This window comes from Metopolophium dirhodum, chromosome 9, assembly GCF_019925205.1.
Source record: "Metopolophium dirhodum isolate CAU chromosome 9, ASM1992520v1, whole genome shotgun sequence".
Classification (NCBI taxonomy): domain Eukaryota; kingdom Metazoa; phylum Arthropoda; class Insecta; order Hemiptera; family Aphididae; genus Metopolophium; species Metopolophium dirhodum.
The window spans coordinates 2,521,239-2,538,472 of NC_083568.1; the positions used below are offsets into that span (position 1 = coordinate 2,521,239).

The 17,234-nt window shown below is 30.4% G+C and overlaps 1 protein-coding gene across 1 annotated transcript in view; it reads right to left on the bottom strand.

Annotated features, from left to right (window-relative positions):
• Positions 1-1,205: 1,205 nt before the first annotated feature.
• Positions 1,206-17,234, bottom strand: part of LOC132952559 (cubilin-like) — a 47,327-nt gene continuing 31,298 nt past the window's right edge. Inside the window, exons 43-62 of the mRNA XM_061024882.1 lie at positions 16,452-16,651; positions 16,074-16,263; positions 14,455-14,646; positions 14,292-14,386; positions 14,039-14,218; positions 10,958-11,365; positions 10,379-10,522; positions 10,150-10,312; positions 9,159-9,356; positions 7,990-8,131; positions 7,650-7,915; positions 6,155-6,369; positions 4,869-5,034; positions 4,583-4,800; positions 3,094-3,244; positions 2,783-2,973; positions 2,549-2,717; positions 2,322-2,462; positions 1,518-1,624; positions 1,206-1,423 (exon numbers count right to left, since the gene is read on the bottom strand). Of these exons, the coding sequence (XP_060880865.1) occupies positions 1,307-1,423; positions 1,518-1,624; positions 2,322-2,462; positions 2,549-2,717; positions 2,783-2,973; positions 3,094-3,244; positions 4,583-4,800; positions 4,869-5,034; positions 6,155-6,369; positions 7,650-7,915; positions 7,990-8,131; positions 9,159-9,356; positions 10,150-10,312; positions 10,379-10,522; positions 10,958-11,365; positions 14,039-14,218; positions 14,292-14,386; positions 14,455-14,646; positions 16,074-16,263; positions 16,452-16,651 (3,653 nt within the window). The 3' untranslated portion in view covers positions 1,206-1,306. The remainder of the gene's footprint in view (positions 1,424-1,517; positions 1,625-2,321; positions 2,463-2,548; positions 2,718-2,782; positions 2,974-3,093; positions 3,245-4,582; positions 4,801-4,868; positions 5,035-6,154; positions 6,370-7,649; positions 7,916-7,989; positions 8,132-9,158; positions 9,357-10,149; positions 10,313-10,378; positions 10,523-10,957; positions 11,366-14,038; positions 14,219-14,291; positions 14,387-14,454; positions 14,647-16,073; positions 16,264-16,451; positions 16,652-17,234) is intronic.

The following is a 17,234-nucleotide window of genomic DNA, read 5'->3' on the forward strand; positions in this document are numbered from 1 at the left end:
TTTTATTCTATATAAATTAAAAAAAATTGTATTTTTTTTGTATTGTTTATTTTGTGTTACTTACTTATATCATAGTTTAAATTATAATAATTTATATATTTATTGACGAAAAAATCTATTTTACCACACCTATTAAGTATTAACTGCAGCAGTAAAAAATAGACCATAGACAGTCCTAAGACCTTAGTATTCTGTGAAAATGGAAAGGAAAATTTTAGTTTAGTGAATTACTTATTTAAAAAAAAATCTGAGACCCAACTTAACTAGTGAAGTACCTAAAATAACCCGAAACCCAACTAGTATAGGTATAGGAATATTATAGTTTTAGGATCTAATTGCTTAGATGCAGCCTTCGTTGCAGATTTAAAATTTAAAAAGTTGACGTATACATACAAATCAGAGTCGACTCCAAATTGTATCTAGATGTTATTATGATTCTAACATTAAAGAATAAGAGTACCTACAGTAACTCACATTCTCTATTGTTTCGTTAATCTTGTGTAAGTATCCAAATATTGACAATTATAATCTCTACCTACAACCTACCCTGCTATTTAAAAACACACAGGTAGGTCATTGGAGCCGTGGTGGTCGGATAATTATTAATTACTCAGATATAATATTGTAAAAAGCAAAAACCGCGAGAAGATCAACTATAATAGTTTTAAAAGATCCGGTAAACATTTCGTCTGAAACTGTATTAAGTTACTATATTGAAGTCTATTATTGTATTTTGAATTAATTTTATTATTTTAAGTTCATGTTTTGTTGTTAATTGTATAAGTGCGCACTGCGTCCTAACCCTATACTTTGCTTAAATTGTATTACAATTTATACATAGCAGAAAGTTCTTACCAGTTGTTATTAACCGTACATAATATATATCATAATATAAGATTTGATATAACGAACTAATTATATTAATTAAACTATACGTCAGTTTCTAGTTCTTACAGCTAATTATTCTCTTTTTAGCATTTAGAATTTGGCCATAGACAATGATAAAAATTATATCCAATATTATATTGATGAGTCAAATAATATGCAAACTCCGTAGGGAAATGATTTATCACAGTGAACCACATGGATTCGGGACTTCAGGTATACCTAATGACCGTCTTAGAATAATATGAGTACATGAATCTTAGGCCTATGAACTTATGCATCTAAGGCTATTTAAACACTTGAACACGTTTTACGCAAGATATACGATACTATATTATATTTCAATTAAAATCAAATACCTATAATCGTTCATTATATACTTTATTTTTAATTCGTTAGTAACAAACAGAACAAAATTGTTCTACAAATTGCCTTTTTCATCAAAGTGTAATACCCAACCCGTGCCAGTGTTGTGTACGGTTGTCACGTAACGAATGAAAACTGCTCCCGTTTTGCTGAAGTGGCGCGCTGGAGTATCCTGAAAAAACGATCAAAACCGATAATTAATCAACAAAATTTAACTGCATAATTAATTTTTTAACAGGTTATTTATTATATAATATTTTACTCACTCCACCACAGTATTTAGCAACAAGTGATGATTCTCCAGTCGACTGATCGACGTTGTACATTTCCAAATAATCGGTGTTGCATGTCGTTCTCGAACCAAGGTTAAACTCTATAAGTTTTGAAAATAAAAAAAAAAATATAACAACAATGCGGCGTACACCACATATTTTTACGAACTCATTTAACTATTTAATTGTATGATTTATCACCTACAGTCTACAAACGACATTTTATAATATCTCATTAAAAATACCTACAGGGCGATTCGATAAACCACTATCATCGGTTCATTTTACTATATCTAAATGTATAAGTTGAAGGTTTTGAAAATATATTTATTTTTTTTTGCATAGTTTCAAGTCATTATTAAACGAAACTTTTTTAATCTAACGAATGCTCAGAACTTCAACTCTGAGGGAAGGTTCTGACTGAAAAAACTGTAAATAGTATAAAAATAGATGTTTTCTAGTAATTTTCAAGAAAATCTATAAAAAAAAAAACGAAACAAATGTTTGCGTATAACAGTTGTTGCCAAAATCTATTTTGTTCTCTCCATATAGAGACTTAACAATTTTTCCAAATATTAATGTTAAAATTTTCTAGATATAATACAATAATTTATTCTAAAAATAATAAGGTTATTGTACCTCAAGTTATGATAAAAAAAAATAGTAAGAATTATAATATTTTGTCTAAAATAATGTTTTAGAAATGCATAAGTTTTTAAAAATGTTTCATAAAAGCTAATAGTTTTAGAGATAAATATGGCGTTTATGTTAAAATATATTATGATTTATGATACACACCTCTAAATATAATCCTGATCGGATTTGGTCTAGGAACCGATAGATCCCACCTGCAAGTTGAGCTCCTATTGTACACCATGGGATACATTGGACTCATTATCATACCATCCATATTGAACATTTTTCCACCGCAACCTCTACCTATATATTTTGTATCCAACATACGCCATTAAAATACACAATTTACGAACAACGCGTATAATGCAGTAATATTGCACTCATTCTACCTTGATCTGTAGATGTGTAACTCATATCGAAAAACCCAATCATTATGTCTGTTGCTTTATAAGCTATCGTCAACGACGGACCCGTTGAAAATACAGGATAAGGAGTCATTTTATACTTTTCGTTCAATGTGGTCACCTGTGGTGATGAGACGGATGGCCCATCATAAACCTAAAATAAAAATGTGTATATTACATATTTGGAACTGACGATTGTAATTAACACCTATAATTTACCTTTAGGTAATTAGACGAAGATGATGGCGACCCCGATCCGATAAAAACAAACGTTGTGATAAATAAAGAAATTGTTAAATTTGATTGACCTAAGTTTATGGTAAACATGCATTCATCTTCCTTCGACGTAAATTGCTTATTATCTCCATGATGAATGTACCCATAGCGTTTTGTATATGTTGTCAAGCATCCTATGATTGAATTTAATCGTTAATTATATATTATTATACTACTATATGGAATCAGTCTACCGGATAATCAATGTGTATTAAGTACAAATTGAATAATGTAAAATGCACATATGTATATACCTGTAGCCATGTACTCGAGTCTAAAGCCTTTTGGTGTTTTTTGGTCGGCTACTGTATGTAGCGTCAATGTTAACACGTTCGATGGCTTACTCACAAAATCAAATGCATGGTCTTCGTGGCATAAGCGGAGAGTACTGTACCATCCCATAAACTAAATATAACATGCATATTATATACATTTTAAAATATTTAAAGTCTTAGGACAATATTATTGTTTATTTTTGAATACCTACTCAAGAGTTAATAGTTTATATAACATCTATTTTTATTTATTTTTCTGGTTGATCAGCTCTTTTCAAAATTATTATAATTGTTAGTTTAAAATTATATCTTTTATATTTTACTATATTATTAAGAGAACAAATAGTGAGAGGTATGATATTACACTATGAATCACATTCGTAATAAATTAACTAAACAATTGTAAAGATTACCAATATATCCTTAATAATATTAAGTATTAGTTATCAATCAAGGGCATCCGCAGGAATTTGTCAAGGGGAGGGTAAAATATTTTCCTTTTTACATTTTTTGTCTCATATCCTATTAGTTATAAAGTATTTTTGTGACATGTGTTCTTTCATATGGACATTGGACAAGGAATGTAAAAATATTTATGAATTATTCATAGATAGTTAGTTAAAACATAATGTCACAGCATTAATTTTAATTAATTGTTATGTAATTTTAAATTATCTTATACATTTTTTTGATAAATAAAATGTCACCGTTGATTTTTATAATTTTAGGTAATTTATAAAATTAAATATGTTCAGCCTATTCAGTCATTGATACCACAAACTTGAAAATCTGTGAACATTTAATTTTTTTTATCAAAAAAGTAAAGACTTGGTTGACACTACAATATTGCACTTGGTGCCACCTCTAGATCTTATAATCTATAAAAGCAACGTTCTCAGTTCATAATCGTTCTTAATCGAGTGTAATTTTGGACTAACGGAGCATTTAGAGCATTTTCAAGTTTCTTCTAAATTTAAATTTAAATTTAAAATTTAATTTTACATTTAAAATTTAATTTTACATTTTGCACATGTTTTTACATGATTTTTATAATAAATATTAAATATATGATCTAAAGTCTAAACCTATAGGTATAGAAAAAAATATAGGTAATTTTCAGTTTACATAAGTAGTCCAAATGATAATAAGTTCTGTCTGTACAACATTTATATAATCATTTAAAATTTTAAAATGTATTATAATTTATACAGAATTTATTTTAGAATTTAAATCTTCATCAAAAATATGAATAATTTAGTGCACTATTTACAATTGATAGGGCATTTTTAAGTTTGTTTAGAACAATAAAATCATCAATAATAATATTATGATAATTAACCCAGAAAAAGCCAAGGGGGGCAACTGCCCCTACTTGCCGCCCCTGCAGACGCCCTTGAGAGAAAATTATTTGCTTTCCAAATAGCTAACTTTTATTTATCCGTTAAATATTAAACAATGGAATGCTTACCGGCCTGTATTTTATTTCCAAATAATTAGACGAGCAGTCTTTGGTGTCCGCCAAATTCAAATCCATGAATCGTAACACAAGATATTGGTCATTTGATTTCAATTGTAGGTACCACGTACAAGTTAAATCGTTCATATTATTATATGCCAATGGTTCATTCATAGCCGTTAATACTTGTGATTGGTTGGTCACAATCAATGTACTTGAACCACAAATCGCTATTTAAATAGAAACATTAGTTTATTTAAATTATTTTGTTTCATTTTTATAATATTTGCTAATTTACATGTCACCGATGTTATCTTTATCTCAAAATGTGTGTCTACGTCCGATGCGATGCTTGAGTATCTAATAAAAGCTTTATTACCAGACGATAATAATGGCGTATAGTCAACATTTCCTGGACAGTATTGATGAATTTTCAAAGCTGAACTTCCGGGACCATCATAAAACTAAAAATAAGACCGTTCATCTTAAATTTTATTAGCAGTTATAATAAAAAAATAAAATATTGTTTTAAATATCAAACTGTTGTTTTATCACAATAAAAAAACCCTCCACAATGCCCAATACAAAAAAAGGTGAGAGGGGACGGAGTGGCCGAGCGGACTAAGGACTAACCTAACCGACCCGAGTTCGATACCTTGGCCGCGGGCGGCATTTTTCTTCGGGCAAGTCACGGTGTCCGGAGAACAAGTGCCGCCATCCCCCCCCCCCCCACCCGGGGCACGGCAGAAACCTACAAGTGCCCCATAAGAAATTCTGCCAAAACACAACACACACGTGTACTAAATTAACCTACCCAATTTAAAAACCTACCGTGCCCTCCCCCACACCCAATGGCCTATGTTGCCGCGGGTTACCCAATAAAAAAAAAAAATCTTTTAGCATCATAATGTTGTGATATTATCATAATATTGTACTGCGCTAAATTAAGCAGAAATAATCGGTATCTCTAGTCTCTACTCAATACTGTAATTTATTCCTTTGTAAGAATTTTATAGAGATATTATATAGCGTTGAGAGGTTAACGCTTAGCAAATGTTAGGACCTATTTTTAAATTTTTAAATTTTAGTGGACAAAAATAGTTCCCACCGAGTAAACAAGTACGTCATTGATCGCATTTAATAATATGTTAGGTTTACTTAGTGCACTAAAATGTGAAATCAAAACTTTATGAAGCTAAAAGATTTATTTTTTTACTTAGCCAATTTTCACACTAAACGTGGTACCAATCTTGTAACGGTGGATAATTAAACACGTCATTGTAAAACCAATACATGCATCGCTTCACTAAAAAGCTAAAAGTCTGGATAATATAATTAAAGTAAAACATTATGTAAACATAATGTTATATATACTCATTTGCCGAGTGCTGAATTATTATTCACATATTTATCATATTTATTAATTATTTTGCTCAATATTTGGGCATCAATAATTAAAAAGTACTAAAATAGCTATAAGTTATTATAATAAGAAACTATAAAATATAAAACTGTACCATAAGTGATGTATTTAATGTTTAATAAAAATTACATTTTGAGTTCAAGTATTAATATTATTGTTACCTGAATCGAACTGCATATGCAGTTTGTTTCGTTCGAAGGACATTTGGGTGTTTCTGTGTAGTTGACGACTTGCATCTGTACAGCATACGATGGCTGTACTAATATTAACCATTCACAATTCAAATCAGTTTTCGCAGAAATGTTCGAATTATTCAATGAAATATTGTTATTTGATTGATTTAACCTTATAGTACCTCCACATCCACGAGATTGACCTAAAAATATTATTAACAATATAATATAATATACGCTATAATTTATATACTGCATATTATTATAAATAGTTATTAAGAAAAAAAAAGATAGAAAAAAAAATGATTGTGAAAAATATCGACAGTTTTCATGATATTATTATAATGTATAAGTTTGCTATGCATTTAAACCTCAAAATTATATATTATATGCAGGTCCATAATAACATTTTTAGTAAATACTTATGACATTTGTTATTAATTTTCGTTATTCAATTTTGTAAAAATTCAATTCAGGAAAAATATTCCTGTTTCAAAAAATTTATATAGCTAAGCATATGGCTATAAACTATATTGAATACAGTGATCACATTATACGTACGCCTCACTATGGTTCTGTGTAATATTTTTTTGGAGATCAAAACATATTAACGGTCAGTCTGTACCTATGTAATATTAGTTGTTCAATTAACAATCTTATCAAGTTTATATTCTCAAAACGATAAAATATTGGGCACAAATAGTATGGATTTTTAATATATAAGAAAGTTAGTTATAACTAAATTCTTGTAAAATGTAGGTACCTAATGATTATTACTAAACTTGTGGGGGGGGGGGGGGGGTTTCTTACCAAGTCGATCACTGAATATTATTTAATATAAAGTCGATTTTAGAGGACGCCACACCCGCATGTGTTGTCTCCGTCTTACAAACGCATAACATACTAAATATACCTACGCTCAAAAATTCACGTTTTATGCGTTAGCTTAAAAATTATAAAAATTAGAGTAAATTGACTTATTATGAACCCTTATGGTAATAACATTATCTGTGTTAGTTGGAAGTTTTTTTTACGATAATTTAGTTTTTAAGTGAGTAATGATTAATGATGAGCATTTTTAATTTACATTTATAATATACGCATGGCTCACTTAAAAACTGAATTATCGTAGAAAACCTTCCAACAAAACACAGATAATGTTCTTACTGTCAAGTTTCATAATCGGTCGATTCACCCTAATTTTTAAGCTAACGGCATAAAACGTGAATTTCTGAGCGTAAATTTGGTATGTTACGCGTTTGTAAAACTACGGAGATAACACATGTGGGTGTAGCGTCCTCTTAATTTTAAATTTAAATTAGAAATATTTGTTCGGTTTCAACCGTATCAATATAACATAATAGTAGATATTATCATATTTATTAATTATTTTGCTCAATATTTGGGCATCAATAATTAAAAAGTACTAAAATAGCTATAAGTTATTATAAGTTATTATAAACTATAAAATATACAACTGTACCATAAGTGAATTTAATTTCAGCCTCAAATCCTTCATCGCCTTTTGAAGAATCACTAACAAATTGTACATACACAGAATTCGTTTTAGAAACAAATTCTGGTAACTGTGTATCCAAAACTCCACAAAATATATCGACATCTTGAGAATTGTTATTGTGTAAATAAGACTCATCAAAAACAACGACAGAATCATATTGGCATTTGTCTGATATATTATCATCTAAAGTAAATTCATTAATTGATTGTTCCAAGCGAAGTTTAGTAAATCTATAAAACACGCTCAGTCAAAATTAATTCAAAAATTATTTAATTTATTTATTAATTAAAATAATCAAACATACTTAAGCTGCACAACTTGGTTTGGAGGAGCTCGTATAATCCAAGTACAATTTGCATTATCCGGGTACCTTGGTGTGCCTAATTGTGAGTCAATAGTCATTGGGGATTTAATAATCCCCGGACTTGTAATTTCTCCTCCACATGCTGTACAAAAAAGTATTACAATTTATTAAGTATACCTTTAAACTCGTTAAACCATCTATTTTAATTAAGTCTTTAATTGTATCGTGGTTGTTTTTGTAGGACAATATAAACCCAAAATTGACAAAAAAGTAGATTTTAAGAAAATTGTAATAACGAATCTAAATCAAATATTTATTGAAGTTATTCTAATTGTTACAGACAAAAGCTATTATTAAAATCTTTAACTGACTAAAACTCTAAAACTATAAAACCTCTATTATAAAAATATTCTATTCAAATGTCTACTTAAAGTTTTTTTTTTAATTTAAACGAGACAGTTAACCAAACATATTTAAACATAGTATATTAGTATGATTTTCGAGTATGCACTACTGACATAGGTTAGGTACTTGGCATGAGCCATGAAGTGACGAGTGCTTCACGCCAGTGAATGAGGTTGGCATCCACGTAAGATAAGGAGAAATTATAAGAGTGGTTAGACGGCGGTTACCCTGTGACCAACTTGAGGTGGTGTTGCATAGCAAGTCGATGGATATTTTTGATTTGTTTTCCGAATGTGGCGCAGCGAGCGAGTGGCAACGCGGGCATCACTGGCATCACTGCTATATGCTCAAGCCCGGATTAAGGGGGGGGGGGGGAAAGGATGGCACGGTACCGGGGCCCATCTTTAACCCCAATATATATTTTTTTAACACGTCCAATACAGTTTTCAAAAAAAAAATATTTAAGTAGGTAAGTATAATAGGTAAATTAATATTAATAATCATAAAATAAAATTGTTCTCAATTTTATATCACAAAAATAACTATAAATAATATGTTTGCCAACAATTGTGTATGTTTTTTTTTTTTTAGCATTTTAGAAGCCGATGTGCAACCATACTATCTTAAATTATGCTTCATGGTATTAACTTCCTTATCATTTTTCAATTATGAGCTGCGTGTACACTCATGAGTACCCCTACTCTTACGCTGATGCCAACTGTTTAACAAGTTTGAAAATCAAATATTAAGTAAGTTTATTTTACTTGTAACTGCATATTGTATTTCAAATCCATTATTGGTGAAATAATAGTCTGTCTGGAATATCATCATGACACTTTCCTGAAACGTCATTGAATGTGGTACGTTAGTTCCACAATACGTGCCAACGAAATATTGCGTTTGATTGTCAAACACGCCTGCAGTGTTGTATATTGTTAAACTGTCAAAACGACATCCGTGGTCTGTTGCACATTCATAAAAATATAATAATTCGATTTTATCACGTAAACTTAAACATAGTAAGTTAATTGTTAACATATTTGGACTGGATGGTAACCAAACAATAACAATAAGAGGAAATTAATGTCCCGACTTTATAATTTCACGTTAGAGTACGTAAAGTTTTTCAACCACAGCAACTGACAAATGAATGCACGCTACATATTATTTTGTACACATTCAATTTTATGTATACTATCATTGATTGCAAATACGATAGATTGCTCACTGGCCCGTATTTATGCGGCGTGTAAAATGGTTACTGGTAAGTAATTTTTTTTTACCTGAGTTAGGTTAATTTTATTTTCTATCTTAACTTTAAACTTACTTACTTAAATTTTTTTTTTGTTAACTTTTAACTTAACTGAAGACAATTTAATTAAATTAACTTAACTTACCACAGTTAATTATTTTCATTAACTTGCCCGCCTTTGATTATATTCATGACCTACTCAGACACTCAAAATCTACACTCTGTTCAAGTTAAAAAAACGTAGTCGGTGGCGACCTTTTTTCGTCGAGCCTGTTGGTCATCCCCACCCGGTCAATTATCTATATACCTGCCATGTAGTATTGCCACGCCCCTGCGCACAAGTCTGACGCAAACTTTTTTTCTTAACTTGAATAGAGTATAATATAATATAGCATAAGGCAAAGCAAATTCCCAGTTTTTTAAAAAAATATTAAAATTGTATAAATAGGTAACAAATATTATTGCAAGAAATTATAATATTCAGTGATAAGTTAGGTACTTACCTTCCAGATCGAACGAATTAAAAGTCAATTTTATTTCCTCTCCAGGGGCAGATATTGTATAGTTGCATTCTATGTTGTTCGGATAATGTTTTGGATAGTTTGGTGAAATAATTTTTCCAGAACTTTGAGTAAAAACTCCACCACATGTACTATTCCACCTGGCCTAAATATAATGAGATACTTATTAAGAACATCTTATTGTATAAATATAATAAAGACATGGACTTGCTTTAAAGCCATCTCCTTGTATATTACTATCAGTTCGTAGACGAATTTTGAGTTTTGTTTCAGATGAGTTAAACTGTGGTGGAATTTGACGACCACACAATCGACTTCCAAGTGGAATCCAATTATTATTAATTAAATTAAAAACCTGTTTTATCATAAATAAAAAAGTTTTGATTTTTTGAATATATATTTTACCTATAAGGTGGTATTAAAAACGTTTTACTTTTAATTAGATTTTTTTTTTCAAATAATTAAGATACAGTATACACAGATAAAACATACGTAAATATAAGATATAATCAATAAAATATATTTATATTTTTTAACTGTGGGGGAGGGTACAGTAGGTTTAAACACGTGTGTTTGTTAATTTGTCAGAATTTTCTAGTGGGCACTCGTAGGTATCTGCCACATCAGATGGGGGATGGTGGCCTCTCTCTCCAGACACCGAAGATAAGTGCCGCCCTTGGCCAGGTTTCGAACCGGCTACGGCGCGTGTCGCAACCGACGCCATAGTCCGCTCGGCCACTCCGTCCCCCAAAAATATATATTCCTATTCAGTTCACATACAATGTCTTACCTGTATATAGTCTTTAGTACAATTTACACTTTGTTCCAGATTGAAACGTTCTACAAATTGCAAGCTAACCCTGTTGCCTGGATATACCGCTATAGTCCACTCGCACTCTTCGTTGTTTGGATATAAGTTTGGATAATTTCTACTAGATATTTCACCTTTTTCCGCTGCATACATATTTCCACAGCCATTATGTCTGGATTCTAGAGTTAAATTGAACCCTTTCCTGTTACTTTTTCCATTCTCCGATGAAAATACTACCCATAACTTGTTTGAAGTAGCTACTAAATTTTCCGGCAAAATGTTACCACAGTATTTACCCAATACAGGACTTTCAGGACCTGGTCCATCGTGTAACATAACATAATTATTATCACACGATGAATCGAGGTCAATGTCATTAAAACGTATCTAAAAACAAAAAAATAATTATTCAAATTTTAATTTAATCTATGTTTATTATGTATTATACTTTACAAATATAATATATTATTATTTATAAAATTTTCATTAAACATTTAGTTATATTTTGTTAAGTAACATTAAAAAAAAATGATGACACGCATTTCTTAGCTTTACTCAGAATCCAATATATTATGTTAAAATCTGTTTTATACGTAAATATTTCAGTTATTTAAAATACCCCGTTATTGGAAAACTCCGAAACAGTTAACATAACTTGTATTATTTTACTGCTGTAGCATAACAACCTAACAAATTAGCTCTAAAAATATCTAAGCTTGCGAATTTAATCTATATTTTAGTTACTTTACAAATTTAAAAATAAATAATATACATATTGATGTATATTTTTTAAATAATACACATTACATGCATATACTTCCAAATTTCAAAGGTGAAAAAGTAATATTTTATGATCGATCTACTTGATTTTTATGCATTACACAAATATATTATCTATTTAACTTAAAACCGGGGTAATAAGTGCAAATAATATTCAACAGTTATTTATTTTGCGTGTCGGTTAGCAATGTCACATATCATTTTATAGCCAGTAGTTGATCAGTTTGATAACCTCGTCAATTCGTTCCCTTAAAATATAGCTCCTCTTGCATTTTGTATTGGACAATATACACTGTATTAGGTGTTAATCGTCTTTGCATTCGCATTCTACATTCTTCTAATTTCCACCACATAAGATTCTTCTCGTCAAGTGGTTTAGAACTTTCCATAGTCTATATTTCAGATTAATACCCTGTGGTAGGTTTTTTATAGTTCTTGTCATCCATATCGGAAGAAGAGCCACTTCGGATTTCTATCGGTCATTCCATCTTGGGATGCATTCGTGTGGTTTTGAAAGTAGAGTACCTGACATGCTATGTAGGAAGCTGTGCTTCCCTTGTATTCTACTGCTGCGCGTAGTATATATCCGTACAATATGTAGAAAGAACATCTAAGGCTTTTTTAAGGTGTTTTCAAACTTTTCAAAGGTATTACATTAGTCTATAATTGCGATATCATCTGCGTATATGAAATGTTTTGTGTTAGGACTGATTGGTTGGTTGTTGGTATATAATATAGATATTAAGGAGGGAAGGTGCCTTGGTATAAGCCATTTAATTAGTTTCTCCATCTGCTGCGCCTACCTTGAAAGTCAAAATAGAAATGCCTGTTACTTAAGAGCATTTATACCATGGTTGCGAGCTTAAATCTTTGGTGATTAGATATCCTTAAACCTTCTGTGATTGATTGACCGTGTCGTAAGTAGCGCATAGGCCCAAGAATACGTCCCGAATTATATTTTTCTCTTTGAGGCTATTTTCGATATTATGGGTAAGACGAATTATCTGGCTGATGCAGTAATTTCCCGGTTGAACCGTGATTGTTCTTTTATCAGGTGTTGATCTATTATTTCTGGCGAGAATCTGTTCAATATGATTCGTACGTATAGCTTATAAGTGTGGCATACCAGTGCTATTAGGATGTACGTTTTTGCTTCTTTAGGTGTTTTTCTTGGCTTCAGGGTAGAGATGATGTGTGTTTGTTGCCACATTCTTGGTATCCTCAGTTGTTTTATACATTCATTGAAAAACTGGAGGAGTTTGTTCACTGCTCAATGTGGATGTTATAAATTTCAGCTGTATTACCTGATTTTATCTTTTTTATCGTTCGGGTCATGAAAGTGTCTTTTAGAGAGTTTTCTTGTAGAGTGTTTTTGTGTCATTTTATATTTATTATTTCCTTTGGTTATTTTTATTTTCCCATTGACCAAGATTTGGTGGGCTTTTTCTTCTTTACTCATATTTATAAATAGAGTTGCTGTATCTGCGTAAAAAGTATTTTTTGTCTCTAGGAATATAATTCTTTGATATTTTTTTTATTTTTCTCAACAATATTATTGTTCTACTGTTAAGTGGACTGAATCAGTTGTGTTGATTTATCAAGTGTATTAGAGAAGTCTTTCCAGTTAGCATTTTAAGAATTTGAATTATGCCTGAAAGGCACTATATGTGGCTCTGATTTCACAAATGTTCAGTCATGGTTGGATTTTTGGTATAGGTCTTAAAACCTCTTTTTGAATTGGGCAGCAATGTTTTCTCTTGCAGCAATGTTGTTTATCTTGTTTACTCTTTCACTGTTGATCAAAGTGCGATCTTTCGCGCTAAAAATTTGGCAAAGTCTAGCATTATCATTAGCAGATGCCCACTCCTCTAGATGAAACCTCTCAAATCAACCTAACCAGGAAGCAATACAATATCTTTAAATAAATACAAATATTATTAAAATCAGAACAATTGCGTTCGATCAACCCAATAACACGTATGGCTTTACTCATAGCCGGATTAAGGATCAGAGCCGCCCTGAAGCAATATATATTCGGTACCCCGTAAAGCAAAATAAAGCAACTTAAGCAACATACTTACTATCATATTGCATAATATAATAAATATGAATATTTTAATCCGGCGGGCTTTACTATATATTGTATTATAATGGAAATAAAATGTTAAATTTGAAGAAAGTAAAACACCTAAATCACGCATAGTAGTGCATTATAATAAATTGTACGCACATTGTGCACACGCAGGTATACGTAGATATTTATCATTGGTGTTTACTTACATCGACGTTATTACCTTCAGGAAGTTTTAAATACCAGGCACATTTTAAATTTTGTCCATAATTTTTAGGATAATTAGTACTAGTTATTGTTATTTTCTGCCCATTCATCACTCCGCCACAAGAATTAACGTTATAATCAATTATTGCTGTGAAGTTAATTTTCCTTAAGTTTGTTAGCACCTGAAATACGAACTCATTATTTATTGTCAATTCATTCATACGTTTTGCTTGAATTCAATTTTTAATGTATTACCAAAAGCTTAACCATGGGCGTTGGACTTAGAATTGTAAACTTGTCGTTTGTATTCGACATTGGGCAATATCTTTTTAATAATGCACTGTCATCTTCTAAATAATAATTAGAGTTTACATTTTTATGATATCTAAAGGTTAATAATAATACAATATATATCTACCATAAGTGGCCAATAAAAGATGATTATTTTCATTTTGGCAAGATATTTGGCTTTCATTGACATTAAAATTTGTAGATATTACAATCGTTCCATTAGTGTTTGTAAAATCCCATTGGCAATAACCCTTGGTTATATTATTAATAGGAAATTCTAAATTGCCTTTGATGCTGGCATCTGTTATTCCTCCACAAACTATAACATTTATAAATATGTAACTGCATTTTGTAGAAAATAATAAATAATAATTGTGTTGTATCAAATATCTGAACGTCGGTTGTTCATAGTGCGTTAATATAAAATACTAGCAGTATCACTCGACTTCACCCAGGTAAAAATGAACACACCTAAAATGCTGTGCTATGTATATCGGCATATCTCGATTATAGATTAAGTTATAAAAACAATATTTTAACTAACTGTTATAGCAATGTAAAAGTTAAAACTAAATTTTTTCGATAATGCTTTTATATAATTCAGCTTAGTAGTAGTACAAAAATAAAGTGAACGGTGTTTTCCATACAAATCTCATGTATTTAGTATTAAAACTATTTATATTAATTTGTGGTATATAATTTCAGCTAGTCTTTATTTACGACAGAGTGGGCAAACGACTATATAATCTATGCTTGTACTATGTACATTTCTCGCTAACAACAGACATTAAAGGTAAACTTGAAACATAAAAACGGATTACAATTCAGTTACTGAAATGACGAATAAAATCGGGGAACAACTTCTTAAAATACAGGATTTGCATTTTCTTAATTAACAATGAAATTTGATATAATAGATCACTCGGATGAGTATTTGGAAAAACTTTATGGGAAAAAACTGGAAAAAAGTTCAAAAGTGTCATCAGAAAATTGGAACATAAAAAATGACTGTTTTTTATATATATATATATATAAGTATTTATTAATACTATATTAGTATATATAAATCATATTATATTTAAATATTTAAAAATGTAAGCTCCGTTCTAACTTACGCAGAAATTATCTAATTGTTGGCATTTAAATTTAATATGAATAATAGGTATGTAAGTAAGCAATGAGATAGATTTAAAATCGTATATTATATTGGTTACAAACAGAATTTGTAAACTACTATAAACGTTGAAATTCAAAACATATAATTTCATATTTTCCGTAAATCATTAAGAGGACGTCATACTCGCATGTGTTGTCTCCGTCTTACCCACGTACGACATAGAAAAACAGCGTTAACGCAGTCTGAGTAGAATTCACTCAATTTTGGTATTAGAATAAAAACACATATTACAAAATCAAAAGATGATAACATTTTAGAGGGCAAAATGTTGAGTTTTTTTTTGAAAAGTTAAAGGTATTTTAAAAATGTTGAAGTTTTTGACATTTCTAAACGATATAATCAACGTTAACGACTTTCCCTCAGAAATGTTGTCACAATTCAATTTTGTAATAGGTTTTTTTACTGTAGACCCAAAATTGAGTGAGTTATAGGTACTCAGACTGCGTAAACTCGTTTTGTCTAAGTCGTAAGTGTGTAAGACGGAGACAACACTTATGGATGTGACGTCCTCCTAATGCATTATTCCTCGTGGATTAGGTAGGTTAAGACTACAGAAAATATTTACTTACCGGAAGGTTTGTTTGATGAGAATTTTAGTCTAAAACCATTTATATCGTTTTTTTTGTAAGCTTTTTCATAAACCAGTAACATCTCGTTTGAAATTGATTCAAACATATTATAGTTCGATGATAAAGGGTTAAGAACAGGGTCAATGCATACAAAACTTCGATCAATCATAATATTTATCTTTTGATAAGCCTATGAACATTCAACAGAGTATAAATTAGTGATGTTACTAATATCGAGAAATTCACAGTTTTTAATTCAAATACCTAGATTATAATACAAAGGTTGACGTTTTTATTTTTAAATAATATATTACGGTATTATATTATTATGTAGGTAAAACGTATTATATATAATTGAAAATTGTTATTTATATTTACTTTGAGTTTTTCTTTAAGCCTATTCTCTGGTAGATCACTATTTTCACAAGTTTGAATAAGCGATTTTCCTTCGATTATTTCTACAGTAATTCTACGTCCCATGGGCACCTTAATATTATAAGAGCAATGCGATATTTCACCATTGATAAAGGGTAGACTGTTTATTTCACCACTTTCAACATCGTAATTCTTCATACAATCTTTGAACAATAAACACAGAATGGTTAATATATGCAAATGACATTTCATTCTAAAAGACATTTTAACAGTGCTTAATAATATGTTTAGAAAATTGTATTCTAATAGTATATAACATTGATAAAAAAAACTATTAGTAACTAAAAAAACTAATATTATGATAGCTTTCGATAAAATCAAAACTTAACCCTCTCAATGAAGCTCATTTTACGTAATTCACTTTTATAATTAGCGTAAATTGAGTATCAATATCATATGTAATTATTAATCAAATCACCAATATAGTCAGTCTCATATGGCCATTAGAAAAATGGTTACAAGGCATCCATCATACTCTTCGTTCCATATTCGTCTGCCTGCGGATAAGCTGGATATTGTCCTCGATCCTGTATTCTGGCCCGATGGTGTAATGGTCAAACGTTTTTGGGGTCGTCTTGCTCCTAAGATGATTCAAGACGCCACTCCAAAAAACTGATATCTTCATGTTCGTCTACCTGTCCTCCTCTTAGTGTGGCGTACGCTCCACCCACTTCCAGATCTGGTGTTGTGAAACACCCCGAAAAACTTATCAGCCAAGGAGTGAAG